The sequence below is a fragment of the Peromyscus leucopus genome, chromosome 20 (assembly GCF_004664715.2).
Source record: "Peromyscus leucopus breed LL Stock chromosome 20, UCI_PerLeu_2.1, whole genome shotgun sequence".
NCBI lineage: Eukaryota > Metazoa > Chordata > Mammalia > Rodentia > Cricetidae > Peromyscus > Peromyscus leucopus.
In genome coordinates this window covers 43,483,062-43,506,783 of record NC_051080.1, presented here as the reverse complement: position 1 = coordinate 43,506,783, position 23,722 = coordinate 43,483,062, and the positions used below count along the sequence as shown (strand labels likewise).

At 40.9% G+C, this 23,722-nt stretch overlaps 1 protein-coding gene and 1 pseudogene across 1 annotated transcript in view; both read left to right on the top strand.

Annotated features, from left to right (window-relative positions):
* The window catches only part of Rgs22 (regulator of G protein signaling 22), a 137,536-nt gene that overhangs the window by 46,758 nt on the left and 67,056 nt on the right, over positions 1 to 23,722 (top strand). Inside the window, exons 10-11 of the mRNA XM_028884482.2 lie at positions 12,136 to 12,310; positions 17,384 to 17,514. Of these exons, the coding sequence (XP_028740315.1) occupies positions 12,136 to 12,310; positions 17,384 to 17,514 (306 nt within the window). The remainder of the gene's footprint in view (positions 1 to 12,135; positions 12,311 to 17,383; positions 17,515 to 23,722) is intronic.
* Positions 9,207 to 10,072, top strand: LOC114703616 (annotated as a pseudogene).

Here is a 23,722-nt window from a genome sequence, read left to right as displayed (position 1 = left end):
AATTACATGGCCCAGTTCAAGAAGATTCAAAGGGGAAGAATTTTAGTAAGTAGCCTGGAGACCATTTTTGTGTTATTTTGGCAAAGAATATGGCTGCTTTTTGTCCTTGTCCCTAAAATCTGCCTGAGATTAATGGTGTTGGTCAAATACAAGAGCCCACGGGGGCCATTCTTATTCAAACCACCACATTCCACGCCATGCCCCACAAAGGCTTGTAGCCATAGCATAATGCAAAAACATTATGCAGCCTAGTATTGACTGTGTAATGTGGTTATTAGTAATCTCTTGTATGCAGATCTATAATGAGAAGGAGCAAGCTGAAGAAAGAGAAATACAAAATGTACAGTTTGAGGAGAAAAGGAGCACCAGAAAGTATAATGGAGCTAAGTCCAGTGCTCAAGAGAGAAAAAGCTTAAAGACAAGCCTGATGGAATAAAGGAATGAAATGGTGACTTAAGGGCAAGATCCTACCCAGCTAAGCTTCCAACTTGGGAAAAAGAAGTAAAGAAAAATGTAAGCAATGAAGGAAGGCATCAACAACAGAAAGCTAATAAAGATGTAATTGAATAAGGGGGCCATGTTCCAGTCCCAGCAAGCAGCAGAACTTGGCAGCTTTGGCCATGTAGCTCTGGATTTAGAGTTAAGGATACAAGAAAAAGGGTTGTGGAATTTCTCTCTATGGCTAAAGAAAACCACTGAGGCCAGGCGTGTATCAGGGTGTCCCTGCATGTAGGCCTAGAGAGGCCACTGTGTGAAGCAATGAGGTGAAGCCTGGATTGTGTTGGAGATCCCAAGATGTTAGAGATGCCAGAGTCCTGGGATATTTGTGAAGGAAAGCTGCAGACTGAATTCAGAACCAGTCAAAGAGAGAGAAATATGTTGTAGTCAACAAACCTGGAAGGAGTTGGAAATCTGGAGTATTTTGACATAAGACAGAGTGTGGAATTTGTCCTTCTCGTTTTTGGTCTTGTTTTTGTCTAGTATTTCCTCACTATGCTCCATTTCCTCCCTTTTAGAATGGCCATGTATATTCTGTGTTATGGTATGTTGGAAGTATGTGATCTGCTCTTTTATTTTGCTTTTACAGGGGGTTACAGTTAAGAGATTGCTTTGAGTCTCAAAAGAGACTTTGAACTTTGGACTTTAAAACAGTATTGTGACTCTTATAGACTATGGGAACTTTTGAAGTTGGGGTAAATGCATTTTTGCATTATGCTATGGCTACAAGCGTTTGGGGGGCAGGGAGTGGAATATGGTGGTTTGAATAAGAATGGCCCCCACGGGCTCTTGTATTTGAATGTTTGCTTACTGGGGATGAAAGTAATTGAAAGGATTAGGATTAGGAGATGTGTTCTTCTTGTAGGAAGTGTGTCACTGGGGGTATGCTTTGAGGTTTCAAAGTCCCATGCTAGGCCTAGTTTCCCACCCCCACCTGCTGATTAGGATGTGGCTCTAAGCTGCTTCTCCAGAACCATGCATGCTGCCATGCTCCCTGCCATGATGATAATAGACTAAGCTTCTGAAACTCTAGGCCAACCCCCAATTAAATGTTCTCCTTTATAAGAGTTGCTGTGGTCATGGTGTCTCTTCACAGCAATAGAACAGGAACTAAGATACTTGGTGTGCTTGGGTATCTTTAGATGCATGGAAGATTTGGCTGATCTCTGTAAGTACGTCCCTGTACAGCTTACTGTATGATCAGTTCTCACAATCGTGTGCAGCTGTTGGTACAGATTTGTCATCTCACTGAATTGTTTTTAGCACTTTTGGTGAAATGCTGTGGTAACTCTTTATAGGCTAAAGCCTGCTCCATTCCAGGGTTCATGGTTTAGTAGGAAACACTGTAATACAAGTTGCTAAACAGTCTTATTAATAGAAAACCCAGATCCAGATGTTGGAATGAAAGCTGAGAGATCAGAGAAACAGAATAAGCCAGCCATGTTCTTACCTCTATTAAATCCTCAGCCTCAAGAGACTTTCTGTTTACTCATACCTTATATACCTTTCTGTGCTCTGCCATCTTCCTTCCTTCCCAGTGCTGGGATTAAAGGTGTGTGCCACCATGCCTGGCTCTGTTCCCAGTGTGGCCTTGAACTCACAGAGATTCAGAGGGATCTCTTCCTCCAAAATGCTAAGATTAAAAGTGTGTGCTGACCTCTATATTTAATACAGTGGCTGGCTTTGTCCTCTGATCCCCAGGCAAGCTGTATTGGGGTATACAATATATTACCACATCCCCCCTTTTTTTGTCTAAAATAATAAAGAAGGTTATAATTAATATAAGAAAAACTAAATACAATAAGTACAATAACTATATATAATATATACAGGCAATAAATACATCAACAATTATTAGTCCATTTGCATTTGACAAATTCAGAGAAAATACTCCATTATCTTGTCTATTTTGGTGAGTCCAAAATGTACCTAATTCACTTTCTATCCTAACTTGCATTACCAACTGAAAACTATCTTTTGATATCTTTCAAACTTATACACTTTACACCTCTTTAGTGAGTTTATGTTCTGAATTTGTTAACAAGGAAAGCTATAACTATAACTATCTAATCTTCAATTCCCTCAAAGACCTGAAAAGGAAATAATATTAATTGAGTAAGGAGGAAGTGCAAATAAGCAACTTTCAAATAATGTGAGAAATGACAGGCACAGCTGGCTGCCTGGACAGTCACCTGAGGTTTCTCTGCAATGTCAAGGCATCCATCTTTGACCTACAGGCCTAGAATATCTGACATCTGTGAAGTAGGATTTTCTAAAGAGTCTTCCTACCTCGTTTTGGCAAGGATCAGCAGTACTTTCTTTTGTGTTCTGCTTGCCCATTTTGGACAGCATGCTGTCAGCAGTCAAGGCAAGGACACTTTCTTGCCCAGTGACTAACTTTTGCCAGAGTGAAAGTCATCTTCATAAGGAGTTTCTTTGATGCCCACCATCTTCTCTGAAATAGATTGGTGATGCCAGGAGCAGCCATGTGTCATAAAAAAAGGAAAAAAAATCTATGTTATTAAAACATCTTAAATTCCATATTCTGTAAATCTCTGAAGGGCTTGATGATGACCTGTCTATCTAAAATATATTTCTGCTTGACCTTGAAAACATACCTAATATGACTACAAGTTCATTGTAATGACTAACTACTAACCTGCATTTCTTTATTATCCTAAATAGTTGGTAATAACTTTCAAGGACTAGAAAATTGCATTGCATTGTTAAATAAACTGCATAGGTATAATGCCTTGAACAAGATTAAAAATATGTGTACAGTATTTTCAATCTTGAATTTGTATCAATATACATAATTTGTATACAATATACAAAAATCCAATCCAATGTAAAATATTTAAATAGTAGTTGTCTTTTAAAAGTAGATTCAATAATCTACCTTTTTATTTTATCATATCTATATCATTCCCCTTTTTCTTTTCAGAGTAGATTCAATAATCTACCTCTTATCTATATCCTTTTTTCTTTTTCTTATTTTTCAAAATAAGAACTCTGAATTTAATCTTCTTTGTAATCAAACACCCTAAACAATGACAATTATCCATAACCCATTTAACGACCAAAAACCCACCCACCCTACCTCTTGGGAATGTGGGCACTGTGTTATTAAAATTATTTTCATGACCAAAAAAACCACCCACCCCACTAATGTGAGCACTGTGTTATTAAAATTATTTCCTGCTGATTGGGGGTGAAGGCATCTTTAGGGGATCCTGAAAAGAAAAATTTTGGGTTAATTGTCAAGTCCTGGGATAGGTAGCTGTATCATTTTTTTTTTCCAGTCTCCACATAACGGGAAAATGCAGGGCTTGTCTCAAATCCTTGCTCGAGTAGTCTGTGAGCCTGGATCATCTTAAATAGCCATCTCAAAATTGTCTTGAGCAGTTTGTAGTTCAAAGCTGATCCTTGGGTGGTGTTTGTCATCTTAGTGTTATTATCATTGTCCTGATAGAATTATTATTGTGGGGCCCCATCTTCTTTTTGGAGACTTCAAAGTCACTGTTAGGCACAGTCATGGTTCCCTTCAGAAAACTGATAGAAAATCAAACCTGAAATCATATACAGGAAGTTAGATGAAGCCTTTTTTTCTAGGATTAGTTAGTACTCTATATGACCATTAATATCATGACAAAAGTTTAATATATATATATATATATCTTATAATTTTGATATAAAATTCATACCTTAAGAAAAGTTGTAAAGAGTCAAAATAAAACCAAAAAATTATGAGATTAGTGGCAATAGAATAGTCCCTTAATTTTGGTTTTTCTTCTGTCCCATATCAGGTGACTCTTCTGACATGATACAGAGATTTTGTATTTTCTTTTAACAAGCATACTTGGGTTTAGAGAAGGAGAGAGCCACACTCCAACTCCAAAGCCAGTTTTAATTTTTAATTTAACTGGGACTATAGAAAGACCATTTGCACTATGTGTCTCTAGAGAACAGTAGAAACAAATATTTAGGATGACTTATGAAATTTTATATGTGATATACCAATAGGCCAATTCACTCTCTTTTTTTTTGGGACATTATTTCTGGATGATTCATCATTTTTCTTCAGATGTCTCATTTGTCCAGTGTTCTTCAGATTTTTTTTAGCCTTCATTCCCCTGAAAGACAAAAACAAAAACCATTCCCCAACCCTAACTTTCAGAAGGTTCCCTTTTGGCAAGTTATATCTGATTAAATGAAAAGCATTTGTTAGTGTAATAAGTTAGTTTAAATTGAATGGTCATGCTGGTTGATGATCTATCACCCCTTCTAATTAAGAGGTCTCTCTTATTCAAATAGACCGTTATCAATTTTGATGGTATCCATAGCTTTTCTTCTCCTGTAGAAACAAAAGCAAAACCTCGTCCCCAATGTAACACATATCCTGGTTTCCATTCTGAGGTCAGCACATCTTTAAAGTATATAGGCTGATTTAATTCTGTAGTTTTTTTCTATTATCCAGTGTCTCTCTACAGCTGTTGTTCCTTTCTCATTAGCATTGAGAAAATTCAAAGTTAATAGAACATTATGCAGTCTATTTCTGGGGGTTTTTGTTACACATTTCTGTTTATTTAGCATATCCTTTAGAGTTTGGTTTGAGCTTTCTATGACTGTTTGGTCAATAGGATTGTGTGATATACTTGTAATATGCTTTATATTGTAATAAGCAATTTTTTCATTTTACCATAGACATATGCTAGAGCATTGTCAGTTTTAATTTGTACAGGTATACCAATGATGGCCATAACTTCTAGTAAATGTATGATTATAGAATCAGCCTTTTTGGAACTCAGAGTAGTTGTCCATTGAAATCCTGAACAGTGTGGTGCACATATTTCAATTTTCCAAATTCTACAAAATGAAACACATCCATCTGTACATCCTCTGAGTACCCCCTTGGGTTATATCCTGCTGGTAGTGGAGTCTGATTGTAAAAAGAACAAGAAGGGTGGCTGGAGAGATGGCTCAGAGGTTAAGAACAATGGCTGCTTTTCCAGAGAACCCAGGTTCAGTTCTCAGCACCCACATGGCAGCTCACAACTATCTGTAACTCCAGTTCTGGGGGATCCAGCATCTTCACACACAGACATCTGTGTAAGCAAAAAACCAATGCACATAAAATAAAAAAAAAATAAGTAAATAAAAAAAAGGACTTCAGGGAGTCTAAAGGTAAAAAAAAGAAAAGAACAAGTAGGACATTTCCTTACAATTTCTTTGGCTTGTTGCCAGGTTATGGAAAAATCCTTTTTTAAGCCCTTACTTTTAACATGATATTTTCAATGAAATTCTGAGGCCTCCAGGACATTTCCTATCAATAGTTTATTGATCTCTTCATTACCTCTTGCTAGAGAGCCTGGTAGACCCATATGGGATCACATATAATATCTTCCCTCAGTATTAAAATTCCTGTAGGAGAATGCTTAGAAGGTAAAATAACCAAAATGCAATCAAGCTTTGGATCAAACTGATCTACATGTGCATCCTGTATTTTCTTTTCCACCAAAGCCAATTGTTTCTCAGCTTCAACTGGTATTTTTCCTGGATTATTTAAGTCCTTGTCACCCTCCAAGTTTTTGAACAAATTACTCAGTTCATTTTTTACCTCAATAGCAGTCCATAGATAAGAAAGGTTTCTGAAAAACCTTTGAAAGTCATTAAGAGTCCATAACCATTCTCTCCTAATTTGCACCTTTTGGAGTCTAATTTTTTGTAGACCTATTTTATATCCTAAATAATTAATAGAATCTCCTCTTTGTATCTTTTCAGGAATAATTTTTTATCACCAACAAGGCAAAATTTTCTTTACTTCTTCAAGCATTCTTTCTAAGATATCTGCATTTGAATCAGCTAGTAAAATATCATCCATGTAATGGTAAATTAAAGATTTAGGAAATTTTTTACATGATACTTCCAACAGCTGTTATACAGGGTTGGGCTATTTAACATTCCCTGTGGGAGACCCTTCCATTGATACCCCTTCACTGGCCAGGAATTATTATATTGGCTTTAATTTTCCTCTTTGTGTTTCTGGCCCTATACATTCGATCCATCTTGCACTCTGTTTCACTTGAGACAATGTCCCAATCCCTAAAAGCTGAACATTTACCTCCTGAAGAGGCCAATTTGAATGCCAAGATTCTGGTGCAATTATTGTTGCATCTACACCTATGTCTACAAACCCTTCAATAAGAACATTGTTTATTCATATTTTTAATTTTGGTCTTTGTTAATTATAGAAGTTTGCCAAACAAATCACTTCATGGTTGCTCCTGAATTTTTTGTTCTCTCTTTATATCTATCACCCCAAGAAGTATGATTTTTACAATAGGCGTTAGGTTATTTAATTGCTCTAGGAAGGGGTTTCTTCTATGATAGCAGGAAAGGACTAAACTGAATTTGCCATGGGGGCCTGTGAGAGGCCCCTCAGGGAGTTTCCTGATGGCAAAGATTACCTCGTCTGTCCCTTGTTGATCTATATTTGTTAGTTCAATGTTTCCCTTTAACACACCTTCTGCATATTCCAGAAGGAGGGTCATTTTGTTGGTATTATTTCTTGAAAAAATATTGTTTCTAGGAATGTCCTATTTACAGTCCCTTTTTAGGTGACCTTGTTTACCACAATTGAAACACCTGACATTACTAAGTTTCTTCAAATGTATGGAAATCTCCTTTCCTATCCAAGCATCATCATGGTCATGAGATTCAATATTAATTGTATCTCAGATCCATTCATTCAAGGGTGCTGATCTTTCCTTTAGTGGCCTAATTATCCCTTTGCATTGTGCATTAGCATTTTCAAAAGCCAGAAACTCAATTATTATCTGTCTAGCTTCTGAATTTGGCATCATTCTATTATTGCTGAAGACAGCCTTTTAAAGAAATCTGTGAAGGTTTTCTTTTGGGCCCTGCATAACTTTTGTAAATTACTCAATTTTTCTTCCTACTTCTTCAATTCTGTCCCAAGCATTCAAGGCACCTAGATTTCAGAGGGCTCCAACACTCTCTTCTGGCCTCAGTGGGCACCTATCCATCTGTGCACATGCAGACAGACACATAAATAAAAATAAAATAAATCTTGAGGCACACAGAAAGGTATAAATTGCATTATAGTTGGTTCATATATACACACCACCCAACTTATCATTGAGTTTCAGAAAAATTGCCAGGATAGAAGAACTCTGGCTTTTTAATTTGTTTTTATTATTTTTATTATGAAAATATTTTTGTGTTTGTGTGTATGTGCACATGAATGCAGTGTCCTTGAAAGCAGGAAGATAACGTCCAGTTCTCTGGAACTGGAGTTACAGGAGTTTGTGAGTTGCCTGGGGTGAGTGCTGGGAACTGAACTCAGATATCCAAACAAACAGTATATGATTTTAACTGCCAATCCATCTCTCTAGCATCTCATTTCAAAATTAAACATCTTGTTTTGAGATAATTATATATTTATACAGTTGTAAGAAATAATCCAAAGAGATATTATGTGTGTTTTCCTTCAGTGATAGTATCCTGCAACGTCAGTCAGGGTTCTCTAGAGGGACAGCAATTACAGAATTCATCTCCCTAATATAGAGAAGAGGGACTTATTAGAATGGCTTATATGCTGTGGACTACTAAGGATAACAGAATTTTCCCAAGTTCCTACCATGAGAAAATTCCTCCCAGAGTCCTGGGAAAGATGCTACATATGGTGTGAGGTGTCTGAGGGAAAGGAATCTATGTACACTACGCTCTTTTGTCTGTTAATTTTATTCCTCTATGACAAAATTCTGTCTATACAGCTTCAGCTCTGTCCTCACATTCAGCTCCCCTCTGTGCCCAGTTTTCCTGTCCTCATAGTTTTGGTAAGCTCCTATGCTTTTGACCTGATCTTCGTCCTCTGTTCCTTCGTCCTCCATCTATCCTTCTTGGCTTCTTACCCCTTGTCGCTGGAGTTTTCCTGTGTCCACCTGGCTCCTGCAACCACTCAGGTCCAAGTAAACACACAGAGACTTATATTACTTATAAACTATAAGTCTGTGGCAGGCTTCTTGCTAGCTAGATCTTACATCCTAAATTAACCCATTTCTATAAATCTATACTTTGCCACATGGCTCATGGCTTACCAGTATCTTTACATCTTGCTTCCTCTGTGTCTGGCTCGTGACTCCTGACTCAGCCTTCCTCTTCCCAGAATTCTCCTCTCTCTTTGTCCTTCCTATATTTCCTGCCTGGCTACTGGCCAATCAGCACTTTATTTATTAACCAATCAGAGCAACACATTCACAGCATACAAAGCGATATCCACAGCAACCGCTGGCTCTGATAAATTCTACAAGAGATCTGCTTTACCCTCTACAGAATCTCTGTCTTCCCCTCTCTTTGGTCACATGATTCTGTGTCTGCCTGTGGAATTCCACTCCAGTCCTTATTGTACCTGATTATGCAAAAGGCCCTGTTGTCCTCAGTCAATTGCTCTGTAATGCCCATAAGCTCAAAGGCAAGGATGATATGATCTTCATTTGCACAAGAAATGAAGCTATGAATCTGCAGCCTGCTTGTCTCCTAGGCTCAGCAGGGGAGTTATTTTACCTAGTGGATCAGTGTCTGAGAAATTTAGCTATTTCCAATATGGTCTGGGAGTGTTTGGGCATATAAGAATTTCATAGCAGAAGACAGCTGGAATATTAAGGCTGTATAAACCCAAATATTCCATGATAAATGGCTTCCCATTTGACAGACTGTTGGCCAGTCAAAGTATGACTTTAATACACAGTTGAGTCTCTACAATATATTCTTGCTGCCCACAAGAGTCTACCACATGAAAGTGCAAGAACACAGTCATTGTTCAGTCCATAAGGCTGGTTATCCCAGTGGCTCTTCTGTCTGCTCTGGAATCCTGGGGAAGTCAGCTCCAATGCCAGTGAGGAATGACTAGCTAGCCAGAGCAAGAGCAAGCAGGCTAAGAGAGCAAGTATCCTTCTTCCATATCCTTTATATAGGCTGCCAGCAGAAGGTGTGGCCAGGTTAAAGATGGATCTTCCCACCACAAAGATATGGATTAGAAGTGGGTCTTCATACTTCAAATGATTTAATTAAGAAAAAAATAATCCCTCTTTCCTTCCGTGGCCATCACTGGACAGAAGCTGCCAAAACAAAGTTCAATCCCTTTGTGAATTCTGACCAAAGCAAGAGCTACGAAGGGCATTTCAACACATCTTCTCACATTGGAGGAAGATCACGTCTTCCCCTCTTTCCAGAGAGCTGAGACAGAAGTACAATGTGAAGTCTATGCCCATTCAAAAGGATTCAGGTTGTCCAAAGAAACTGCAGCAGCCAGCAGATTGGCACAGTGGTCCAGATGTGCAGGAAGAAACACGTCGACATCGAACGAGTACAGCGAGAAAAGGCTATTGGCACAACTGTCCGTGCGGGCATCCACCCCAGCAAGGTGGTTGTCAGAAAAGATCCCGGAAAGAGAAGCCATGTCTCAACAGTAGGAAAGGAGAAGGGCAAATACAAGGAAGAAATGATTGAGAAGGTGCAAGATTGGAGGCATCTCATATACAGCTTTCATTAAAAACTGCTTAAGTAAAAAAATAAAAATTTCCTCACCGGTGTACCCAACCACTTGAGTTTTAGTGAATTCCAGATGTAATCAAGTCGACACCCAAGAATAGCCATCATAGTAGTACAATATCAAAATGAGTAAAATCAGCATTGATGTACCTATCTTTTCCAATTTCATCAATGTTACATGCACTCATGTGTATGTGTGTGTGTGTGTGTGTGTGTGTGTGTGTGTATTTAGTTCAATGTTATTTCATCATTTATACATTCATGCATGTCTGTCAAAGTCAAGACATAGGACGTTCCACACGTGAGCCTCATACTGCTGTCTCAGCACCGCACCAACCTCCTTCTCTCCTCCCTCCCCAACTCCTGGAAACCATCAGTACAAATTATATAACGTAATTTTTTTCTACAAGCTTTTCAAGATCAGCATAACTGTCTCAAAGTGTAACCAAGCTGTGTGTATCAAAAGTATGCTCTGTTTTATTCCTGAGTTGTTTTCCCTTGTGTGTATGGCCAGTCACTCCTTGAAAAACATTAGAGGCTTGTTTCTGCTCTCTCTCTCTCTCTCTCTCTCTCTCTCTCTCTCTCTCTCTCTCTCTCTCTCACACACACACACACACACACACACACACCCCAATTTCTTGGTGGTTATGTCCAAAGTGTCTTCTGATCACTAGATCTTGAGAATAAAGACATGTAAAACCACTGTGCGTGAGAGCTTGTATGATGATGCTGTCTGATAAAGCAGTACCAGGTTAGAATTCATGGTGGACTGTCCTGTTATAGTGGAGTTCATAGAGTGGCTCATCAAAGATTAATGCTGTGAGTGGAATAAGAGCCAGTTAAAATGGTAAGGGCAGCAGAGAATTGTGGATCCATATGAATACACTTTAATCAAGAGATTGAGGGGGTCTATGTTCCCTGGACACCACATGTAGGAGTCGGGAAGGGGCTTGTGGACCCACTTCCTGTTAACACACAGATAAGCAATAAGTGAAGTTGAGGAGCAGCCACACTGACGCGTGGTTTCTGCTCTTAAACTGACTGTGGCCGTTGGGCTCTCTGCACTCCTTACACGTCCACTGGGAACATCTTCTCTCCTCCTGTTTTAGAGGAAAGCCGTTTTCTGTCAGTCTCTGGAACGTGGAATAGGAATTAGTCCTCAGGTGAAATTGACATCAGGTGAAACCTGATCTAAAGAGCAATGTAGTCACAGGCCTGTGAGCTGGAGTTAGTGCTGAGTACCATAAAGGGTTCGAGCACGGACTGACTACTAGGATAGTCCTCCAGCTGGTGTGGGCTCAGTCTTGTGCCAGTCTTTTCCTTCAGTTTCTGAAGCAGAGTTCATCTTTCATTTGTATAAATTGTTGTAAAATTAATTCCTGCCTTCAAAGTATAAGACTTGAAAAACATGTAAATGTGCAGTCTAGCCCACTTTAGTAGTATACTTGAATATTCTCAAGTATTTATATTTTTAGTCAGACATGGTGGTGTGTGCCTTTAATCCCAGCACTGGGGAGGCAGAAGTAGGGGGATCTATGAGTTCCAGGCCAGCCTGGTCTACATAGTGAGTTCCAGGACAGTCAGGGATATATAAAGAGACCTTGCCTCAAAAAACACAAACAAAAAAAAACAACAACATAAAACCCCCCCAAAAATAAATAAAATGAGATGTTTATATATTTTTAAATGTTAACTTAATTTGACCAGTTTTTATTTGATATTATAAATAAATACCAAACTGTTTTAAAACCACCACAGCATATTTTATGTTATTTTTAAATTACTTAATTGTTTTATGTATTTCTTTTTCTTATCAAGCAGATAACTTTAATATTATGAATTTTTCTAATATATGTTACCTTTTCTATTAGTGAATGAAGTATAATGAAGTAATATATAGAAAAATATTTTTAACATGAACCAGCAGAAAAAGAAATGGAAAGTAACAGAAAGAGTTAGTAATCGTGAGAGTAGATTATGCGGTTTGTAGGCTTTTGATTCTGAGATTTGTTATAGTTTCATCGTAGCATGTTGAATCTTAAATTTGTTTTTTTCAATAAATAGGGCACCAAGATTTTGTGTTACTCATTCATCTTCAACAAAGAATGCTAGTGCTGAACTGAAATTCTGGCGCCTCCGTCAAGAGAAACCGAGGAAGGATGTTGATCCTTTCCCACAGATGGCTACCCTCCTTCCATTAAGACCTAAGTCCTGCATTCCACAGGTCCCTGAGGTCCAGGTAGGGTGTCCAGTGTGTGACCTACTCTTTAGTAACTGCACAGTTCACATCTATCCTTGGGTGTTTGCCAACTGCTGTGAATGAATGTGAATTACACCCTACAGGGTTACATGTTTGAACAATCTTTAGCTGGCACTATTTAGGAAGGTTGTGGAACCTTTAAAAGTGGGGCCATGTTGTAGTAAATGGGTCACTGGAGCTGGATTCTGAAGCCTTATTAGCCAGGCCCCACTTCCTGTTCACACTCTGCTTCCTGAAGGTGGATGCAGTGTGTTAGGTTCTCACCACCATGCCTTCCCCACCATGGTGGAGTGAATGGCTCTGGAGCTGTGAGTCCAAATACCACCTTCCTCCCCTGAGTTGCCATTATTAGCATAATTTATCAGAGCAATGAGAAATGACCAAGGCAGCCACGGATACTGGCATTCATCACAAGCTCTTGCTGTGGCGGCCTACACGCCACCTCAGGTCGGAAGAAGTGTGTTCAGTGAGCAGAGAGCCTTCTGACACAACAGCCATGCCACTCACTTGTCTGACTGTGCACGGCTGTGCGGGTCCCTGCTAGCCTCGTCCCCTCATTTCCCAGTTTACTCCAACCCAGCCACACTGGTTCCTTTGCTTGTCATTGAGCATCAAGGGAGACCACAGGGCTTGGCACTCCCTGTTCCCTGTGTTTGATGCACCTTTGCTGCACAGCCATGAATCTTACCTCTCACATCCTTTGAATGGCAGCTCATCCTTCACTTAATGAGAGGCTGTCTTCCACGTAAGCTCTCACATACAGAGCATCTTCCATCGTTGTCTGTACCCTTTGCCCTGCCTTGCTTTGCTTTATTGAATTTACAGTCATATGATTCACCTGTTTGTTGCCTTTTACCTCCTTCTAGAATTACAAGGGAATTCTCTGTGTTGAGTGCATGTCCTTAGAACAGCCTAACATAGAATAGCCCCGTAGAATTGAGTAGACAGGCTGAAAGCAGCACACCAAAACCAAGGGAAGGGAGCTGGGCACACAGTGAAGAATAAAACGACAGGAAGATGAGGGGAAAGTCTGAAAAGAGACGGTAATTGAAGGAAATAGTAAGTAACCTTATATGTTTTCTCACATTGATGCATTGACCACAGTGGTAAAGGCCCTCACTCATCTTTGCTGCCTTAAGGGTATCACAGAATATTCTGTTACTGGACACAGCCACACAGAACTGCCACACGGTTGTTTTACAGTCAGCATGTCTCATTTCAAAGGCAGCAAAATGTGTAACACATTTTCAGTGTTTCCTTCCACGCACGGTAGTTCAGTGTCACCAGCAGGGTCACAGTTTCTCTTTTTCTGTGGTTTCAGAACTCCAGGTACACATTAGAAATCTCCCCAGGAAATTTCAAAGTATGCCAGCTCGCAGATTGATGTCATTGGCCTGGGAAAGCCTGGGGTCACTCTGAAACCTATGAGTTGGCTTAGAACCTACATCTCCAGCCCCATGCGAACATGAGAGCCACGAATTAGGACCTGTGTTTTAATAAATTCTAGGTGATCTATGTGTTCGGCATTGCTGCTAGTAGGTGGTTTTCAGTGTCACCCAAAGAACCTGTGCAGAGACCCTGGGTTTCACCAGAGATCAAGATTCAGTAGGACTTACATTTCTAATTCCCTCTCCCAAGTGATGTTCTTGCCACTAGAGATCACACTTTTCATTATTTTCTTACCCATTTCATTGTTTTCTCATCCATTTTTTCCTTTTTCCTGACCTGCTTTTTTGCCTTGAGGCCCTACCACACACCTGCATACTGAGTGTCTTAGCCCATGCAGTTTACCCAGGCACTAGGTAAAGACGTCTTGCAGGCACAGTACAGTGAGCATGCCATCTGTTGATATCTGATGATTTAGATAAACATCATCAAACCGAGCAGCTGTAGAGGAGAAAAAACATAAGAGACACACTAAGAAAAGACACTCCAGTGAGTGGGCAGTGTCCGAGGAGTGGAGAGAGCTCAGTTTGTGTGGAAAGTAATATAAACCAGACTTGTCTGCCACTTCTCTGTTCTCTTCCTGAGGTGAGCACCGTCACCACGTGAAGTGAGCACCATCACCACGTGGTGTGTTCTGATCCCACTCAACATGCTCCATCACTCCTTGGCAGAAAATGCTCTGAGAAGTGGAACTTTTTTTTTTTTTTTTTTGGTTTTTCAAGACAGGGTTTCTCTGTGTAGTTTTGGCGCCTCTCCTAGAACTCGCTTTGTAGCCCAGGCTGGCCTTGAACTCACAGAGATCTGCCTGCCTCTGCCTCCTGAGTGCTGGGATTAAAGGTGTGCGCCACCACCACCCGGTGAGAAGTAGAACTTTTATAACCAGTAAATTATGGTCTTTTTAGTATGTAGTCCTACAAATTTGGCACATGGATACACACAGTACGTAAGCATCAACACATTCACAGTAAAGGGTAGTTCCTCTTCTGTTTTATTGTGACTTGTAGCTGGAAGTTTTCCTGTGTCCTGCCCAGTCCTGCAGTCACTCAGACCCCAGTACACACACAGAGGCTTATGTTAATTATAAATTGTATGGTCTATGGCAGGCCTCTTGCTAGCTAGCTCTTATATCTTAAATTAACCCATAACTATTAATCTGTGTATCACCACATGTTCCGTGGCTTTACTTTCGTCCCATTACATGTTGCTCCTTGGGCGGCTGGCTCACATCTCTCCCCTCTGCCTTTCTTCTGTGTATCTACCTGGATTTCCTGCCTGCCTCTAAGCTGCCTTGCCATAGGCCAAACAGTTATCAGCCAATCATAGCAACACACATTCACAGCGTACAGAAAGAAATCCCACGGCAGTGACTTGTTTTCTCCCATCATTTACTCTGACTGTTCTTCTTCTTATTTAAATTACATGTGTTTGTTCACTTTGTGTGTGTGTGTGTGTGTGTGTGTGCGCGCGCAATGCCACAGAGCACAGATGGGGCCTTCAGAGGACAACTCAGGGAGCCGATTCTCTCCTTCCACTATGTGGGTCCCTGGGACTGAACTCAGGCTGTCAGGCTTGGCAGTACGCACCCCTACCTGCTGAACCACCTCTCTGCTGTTCCTATGGTTGCCAGCCAAGAAACAACATTCAAACTCGAAGACTTGAACCGACATGCTGGAGCGATGCTTCAGTGGTTAAGAGCACTTGTTGAAGAACTGGGTTTTGTTCCCAGCATCTACATAAGGCGGCTCACCAGTATCAACTCCAGTTTCAGAGGATCTGATGCTCTCTTCTGGCTTCTGTGTGCACTTACACAAGTGTGCTATGCATACATATACATTCAGGCATGTGCGCGTGCGCACACACACACACACACACACACTCACACTCAAATCCAAAAACTTACCAACAGGCTTTTCCATGTATTATACACTTAAACTATGTTTTAATTTAATTTTAAATGAAGAGGGGCTGGAGAGATGACTCAGTGGTTAAGAGCATTTGCTGCTCTTCCAGAGGACCTGGGTTCAGTTCCCAGTACCAACTTATAACTGTATACAACTCCAGCTCCAGAGGATCTTCTGACTTCCAAGAGCAATCACACACCTGGCACACACACACACACACACACATGCACACACCTGGCACACACACTCACACACACACAGACACACACACACCTGGCACACACCTGACACACACACACCTGGCGCACACCTGGCACACACACACATACACACACACACTTAAAAAATAATGTATAGACAGGCATGGTGATGTACACCTTAAATCCTAGCAGAGGCAGAGGCAGGCAGATCTGTGAGTTTGAGGCTAGCCTGGTCTCCATAGTGAGTCCCAGGACAGCCAGGTCTTCATGGTGAGACCCTGCCTCGAATACATAAATAAAAATGATTTCATAGCCTCAAGACTACTCTGCCTCCTTCTCCCACCCTAGACCCTGGAAGCTACTGTTGTATTTTCTATTTCTATAAATTTAACCATATTTGTATAATACATGTTTACTTATAGTCAGCCTCTTACAGTATTTCTCATTAACAGTTGCTTAATACCTAAAACTATATGTGATTTGTTTGAGACAGGGACTTGCTATGTAGCCCAGGCTGGCCTTGAGCTTGTGACCTCCTTGCCTCAGCCTCCCGAGTGCTGGGATTACAGACAAGCACCGCACACCCAGCCTTAACCTGAAGCTCCAGCAGCGAAGAGCAGCTGTGCCCGTTTCCTGAGCCTGTTCTCTTTCCCAGGGCTGACTCTTCTTCCCCTTGGCTAGCGGTCCCCTTCCCCGCCCCACTCCCTATTCTTTAACCAAGGTCTCTCTTGGAGCTTGCCTGAGCGCTCCCAACTGCCCTTGGTGCACAGTTTTCCTTATACTCTTGTTAAAAAGAATATATTTTATTACTTTTGTATGTATGGGTATTTTGTTTGCATGTATAACTGTGTACTATGAGCATGCCCACAGATGCCAGAAGAGAGCTTCAACTTCCTTGGGACTGGAAGTACAGATGGTTGTGAGCCACCACGTGAGTGCTGGGCACTGGACCCAGGCCCTCTGGAAAAGCAGCCAGTTCTTAAACAGCCAGTTAACAGCTGTTGAACCCTCTTTCCTGCTTGTTCCATTAGACACTTCTAAGAATGAGAAAAAGGACTATAAACATAAATGTCCTGAAAAGGAAAGATGCGGTACTATTAAATTCTAGATCCCTGGTTACAGCTAAGCAAGCATCTTGGTTTTATTCCCCTGCCCTACCGCTTACTGGTGCTCTCCCACACAAGTTTTAAACCTATGTTCTGGAAGAAGGGATGGCTGCGAGTTCCTTCCCAGGAAGGAGTCTGCATCTATGGCCCTGGAAGTAAGGACTTAGCCAGCCTCTGGTTCCTCTTATTGCCTGAACTGCTATTGTATTTCACTCGGCCTGTCCCATAAAACCTGCCTGTTTATGAGGGTAGCATTTCTATTTCAATGAGATATTTAGTAGGCAGTAGAGGGAGGCTTGAAGTCTAGAGATAAAACAAGCTTGAGGTATATGTGCAGAACTTTATTCTCTCTGTTTTCATTTTGCTCATTTTCCATTTCACTATCTTCTCACTTTTTAGGGAGAAGAAATTGGTTTATTTCAAACACCTAAATCTAAGAAATTATCAAGAGTAAGCACAGGGACCCAAAAATTTGGGAGGAGCGAGTCCTTGCATCCAGTTCCTTCTAAGGATGACGGACCGGAGAAAGGGTAAGTACAGGTTGTTTTTAATGTTAAAGTGCAGTAGTTTATTGGTTTTTAATATGAATTCTTAGGATTCAGTAATAGGCATTGAGGCTCAGGATTGACTGCCTACACTAAGTGAGAAGAGACAGTGTTGGTGTCCAGCCACAGTCAGGACTTGTAAGTGACCTCCCAGCAGGGCCTTCTAATACTTACTGGGCTCTCTTCTAGTCCAGGTTTTCTCAAGTTTGAGGACCCGTAAGACCTGAAGAGCATTGGCACCACTAAAATAGGGCACTGTATTCCTGCTCCTCTTTCCTCACTTTATAATTGCTCCGAATTCCCAGTGGGATGTTTTATTTTTCCTGAAGAATATCCTTTGATATTAACTTTGGACAATTCTTTATTTTGTAATGTATTACTTGACATTTGTTCTTTTTTACTGAAGTAAAATTCATATAACAATAAAGTTAACAACTGAAATGATATGAAGTGATACAGTCTGGTTTTCAGCATATTTACAAAGTCATCCTGCCACTACCACTGTGTAAGTCCTGTGTCTCATTCATATATACTGATGGAGACAAATTCAGAACCTGTATCTCATTCATATATATGGATGGAGACAAATTCAGAACCTGTGATTCATTCATATATATGGATGGAGACAAATTCAGAAACTGTATCTCATTCATATATATGAATGAAGACAAATTCAGAACTGCTAAGTTCTTTTAGGCATTACACAATTGTCTCTGTTAGGAAATGTAACAATTTGTTATCTTTCTAGCACGAGGGAGAGTGACATCTTCATGATACTGTCACCAACATGATATATGTTACCTTTGATGTGCACATAGACTTTAGAAATTTCTCCACTGAAGTTGAACTTTTCATTTAAGAACCATTTTACATTAGTTTTTGTAAACCTGTGCTCAGAAACAGGAAAAATAAGGTTGGAGGAGGGAGATGATCCATTCAGTTATAGGAAAAGCTTATATGAATATAGATATATAAGTTATAGGTACGGCAAATCATATGTAATATGTGGCACGGTGCACATTTAATTAGAATTGAATGAATGAATGTAGAGTTTAAAGTCCTCTTGAGGGCTGAGTCAGAAGTATACTCGGTTCCAGGTTTTCCATATCCTTACCAACAAAAACTTTGTGTTGAAACTGTTAATGTTTCCATAATAAAAGTCTAATGCGATGTTAGGAGATGCTTGAGATATTTATGACCAAAACAACTGAAGGAAGGGTTTGGAGCCCAGAAAAGCCCGAGGAGCACTGAGTCCGTGAGCGTCTAGTAAGGTGGAGCGGGGGAGGCAGCAGAAGAGACCTACAGGGGCCCGAGGAGGGGCAACACACGAGGAGCTGCACAGTGTCCCGGAGGACAAGGCGGGATTCTAAGGGAGTGTGCTGCGAAGTCGGCAGGTGTGGTGGTACTGTGTTCTCCAAAATATTGTGCACCCTAATAAACTTATCTGGGGTCAGAGAACAGAACAGCCACTAGATACAGAGGCTAGAAAATGGTGGCACTCACACCTTTAATCCTAGCATTCCAGAGGGAGAAATCCATCTGGGATCTCTGTGAGTTCAAGGCCACATTGGAAACAGCCATCCAATGTGACACAAGTCTTTAATCCCAGGGAGTGATGGTAGAAAGGAAAGATATATAAGGCGTGAAGACCAGAAACAAGCTTTTAGCTGGTTAAGCTTCAGGCTTTCCAGCAGCAGTTCAGCTGAGAGCCATTGGGATGAGGACACAGAGACTTCCAGTCTGAGAAAATAGGACCAGCTGAGAAGTTGGCCAGGTGAGGTTAGCTGTGGCTTGTTCTGTCTCTCTGATCTTCCAGTATTCACCCCAATAACTGGCCCAGGGTTTGATCTTATTAATAAGAACTGTTAAGATTCATGCTACAGGCAGGTTAAATGCTTACTTTTCCATGACAAAGAGATTGACTAATATCCAATACTGACTTTATGAATTCAAGGCCAGATGGTAGTACCTGGAAAAATATTTTGAAGGTGAAAATGAACCAATTAGTACAGATCACCCTTCTTTGAACTTTTTATTTTGAGAGAAGTGTAGTTTACATGTTATTGTCAGAAAGGAAACTGGTCTGGTGGAGGGACCTGTTATCCCAACTGTTTGAGAAGTTAAGCAGCAGGTCAGGACCAGTCTGGACTGCCCAACGAATTCAAGGCAGGCCTGGGCTGCAGATGAGACCTTGTCTCAAAATAAAGAGCAAAATTATGCAGTGCTGAAGAGACGGCTCATGGTTAAGAGCATGTGTTCTTCTTGCCAGGGGACCCAGGTTCAGTTCCCCACACCCACACTGGCAGATCACAACCGCCTATAACTCCTATCCCAAGGGATCTGATACTGTCTTCTGACCACCTCAGACACCAGGCATGCCTGTGGCGCACATCCATGCAGATAAACACGCACAAATTAAAAACTGTTAAATAAATGGAAGACAAAACAGGGGGGCATGTATACTGATGTTGTCATGTCTGCTTTTAAACATGGGATGCTGAGTTCAGTGCTCAGTGCTGAAGTCAGGGTCAGGGAGTCTTGAATAATTACAGCATTAAAAACAAGAGACATCCACGTAGCCCATTCTGTTAGCAATGTATGTAAACGGAATCACGACAGTACAACCTTTTGAACTTGACCTTGTTCACTCAGCATGATTCCCATGATTGTATGTATCCACAGTTTGTTCCTCTAATGCAGAATAGTATTCCATAATTTATTCTTTTTTTAATTTGTGCATACCTGGGCATGGTGGCACATGCCTATAACCCCAGACTCAGGATGCTGAAGCAGGAGGATGAGTTTCAAGTCAATGTGGGCTACCTTGTCTTAAACACTAAAAATGAGACATAGGGGTAGAAATGAGAGTAACAGCAAAGTTGCACAGCTCATAGCTGTTTCAGCTGCAGACCTGGGGTGGAGACTGGGTCTGAACCAGGGCCTGTGCTGCTCTCAACTTTGATTGAAGAAGTTTCCCTTTGTGGTAAACAATAGTCAGAGCAGAGATGCCTAACTGACGGAAGTGCTCAGCCCTACAGGGGATCTTTATCAACCCCACCCCGGACTCAGGGAGCACCAAGAAGAGGAGGCAGAGCCATTTCAGAGCTGAGGGTGGGGAGGAGTGCTGTAAGGCCGTCCTCTGGGTGTGCCCTGAACCTGCCAGCCAGTGGTTACATGATCAAGCAACTAAAGTTCCCCACATAGATGAAGGAGATGCTCCCCAGTCTCATCCTTCACTGAGGAGTTATTTCCAGGTGAGACTGCTGGGGGAGGGGAATCTTCTTTGAGGGTGTAACCACTGGACGGCGTGAACGTCCCACATCCACGTACACAAGGCAGCCATAACTGGATGTAACAAGGGAAAAGAAGACATGAGTTATGAGGGAGAGGACTTGGGGGAAGTGGAAGGAGACAAATTGAAGGTGGAAATGATTACATTTCATTGTGTACACGTGTAAAATTTGCAGAGTAAATATATAATAAAATAAATAGATGAGGGTTTTTTGGTTGAAAAATTCACCTCTCTGAGAATTACCATATATATTTATGTTGTTGGTTTCAGATTTGTTTGAACACATTGTACAAACAATGTTGAAAGCATTTTTTGTACTAATAAGTAAAAAAAGAAAAAGAATAGCATGCCAGGTGTGGTGGTGCACTTTGGAGGCAAAGACAGGTGGATCTCTATGAGTTGGAGACCAGCCTAGTGTAGTGTACACAGTGAATTCCAGGCCACCAGGACAGCACAGTGAGACCCTGTCTCAAAAACATGTTAGAAAGAGAATAATAGTCTAAAGTCACTGGATGTGGAGGAAAAAGTTTAAAGTTTGATTTTTAAATATTTTCTTTTTAAGGCTATTTTGAATGAAATGTTTTATTTTTGTTCTGTCCATTGTTAGTGTACAGAAATAATTTATTTTTGTGCATTTAGCTTGTATCATGTGATCTAACTGAACTCAATTATTAATGTTAGCAGGTTTTCTTTTTCTGTAGACATTGTATATTATCTGAGAGTAAAGATCGTTTGTGGTGATATAGTGTGTCTCCCAATATATTGTGCACCCTAATGAAGCTTATCTGAGGATCAGAGGAAAAAGCCAGCCACTATATTAAACATAGAAGTCAGGCAATGGTATCACACACCTCTAATTCTAGCATTCAGAAGGCAGGGATCCATCTGGATCTTTGTGAGTTCAAGGCCACACTGGAAACAGAGCCAGGTGTAGTGGCACATGCTTTAATTTCCAACACTAGTTAAGCATAAAGGTCTGGAAGTCTATACAGACAGACAGGAAGTGACAGAGCTGGTCAGAAAGAGGAAGTGATGTAGCTGGGCAGAGTGAGGAAATGAGATGGCAGAACAGAAAGGTATATAGGCGTGGGTAGACAGGAAGTAAGTCTCTTTGGAAGCTGAGGAGTTGGTGAGGTGAGGTTGGCTGTGGCTTGTCCTAATCCTCTGATCTCTCAGTCTTTCACCCCAATATCTGACTCCAGGTTTTTTATTTATAAGACTGTTTAGCAATTCATCTTACAATTATTTTAACATTTTCCTCCCACTCAAGACACCTTTTGTTTCTTTCCTTTCCCTATCTGGACCAGACTTTAAGGCTTTCCTGTTCACAGTTTTAGGGGAAAAATTCATGTTTCACCTGTGGTGATATTTTGTTTGTGCTCTAACAAATAATGCTTGCCTGGAGGTCAGAATGTAGAGCTAGCAACTAGTTAACCATAGAGGCCAGGCAGTGGTGGCATATACCTCTAATCCCAGTACTTGAGATCTCATGCCTTTGACCTGAGTACTTGGGAGGCACATGTCTTTAATCCCAACACTAGGGAGGAGGAAACAGGAAGTGATAAAGCTAGGTGGAGAGAGGAATATAGGGCAGGCAGAGACAGGGGCTCAGCCCTTTCAGGCTGAGGCATTGGTAAGGTAAGAGGTAGCTGTGGCTTGCTCCTTTGTCTCTCTGATCTTTCAGTATTTACCCCAGTATCTGGCTCTGGGTTTTTATTATTAAGACCCAATTAGAATTCGTGCTACATCTGGTGTCCAACTTTTGGGTCATGAATTCACGAAAAAGCTGCTTGCCTGTGGCTTTACAGACACTGCCACAGACTGGAGCTGCACGTGACTGGAATCACTACCCTACCAGCTAAGGTTTTGTTGCAGCCTCTCTGCAACAAGCTCCACAGGCACATGGGCTCAATACACTGCTGGAGTTAGCCTCTCAACACCAGCCAGCTCTGCCTTTAGGCAGCTCCCAATGCATGTGTTTCTTCCCCCACGATCTCCTGTGTGCATTTTTTTCAGACAGTGGGTTCCCTCTCCCAGTGGGTTGTGGGCTTTCCCTGGACCCCCTCCTTGAGCTGCTGACAAAGTAGGTAGCTGCCCTGAAAACCCACTCGGGCTTCTACTGTTCTACACAGAAGCAGTCGGCCTCACATCTTCACTGTCATCGTCAGCAGATTTGGTGAGAAAACTGGAAATTCTTTTTTTTTTTAAAGCCATTCTTTTTTTTTTTTAAGATTTATTTATTTATTATGTATGCAGCATGTTTGACTGCAGGCCAGAAGAGGGCATCAGATCTTGTTACAGATGGTTGTGAGCTACCATGTGATTGCTGGGAATTGAACTCAGGACCTCTGGAAGAGCAGTCAGTGCTCTTAACCTCTGAGTCATCTCTCCAGCCCCTGGGATTTCTTAAAGGGGAGAATAAGTTTTAAAAAAAAGACACAGAGAGATTTTTTCCCCCACATTAAAAAATTGGGAACACTATTATAATGGAGGGAGTTAGGTCTCTGTATATAATTTGCTGGATGGTTTGAAAATGGAACTGTTAAATGAGAGAATAATTAATGTAGATTGGATTTATGTAATGTCAATTATAGACATTGTCAGTTTTATCTTTTTTGTTTTATCACTAAAAAATTTGGTTACTATAAGTGCTAAGATACAAGTTTTAGAAAATCTTATTAAAAAGAGATCATTCAGACCCAGATAGAGGAATTTAAAGGAGAACCAATCTCAGCATTGCATTACAAGGTTAGAGAGAAACGGCCTAATGTTTTCAAACAGCCAACCTTAATTTATCCAGTAACCTTACAGGAACTGCCAAATGATAGATATGCCCAAGGCTATAAAAGCTGAATGTACTCTTGTGCAAATGTTTGACCTAACAAGATTCAGGGAAGTGGT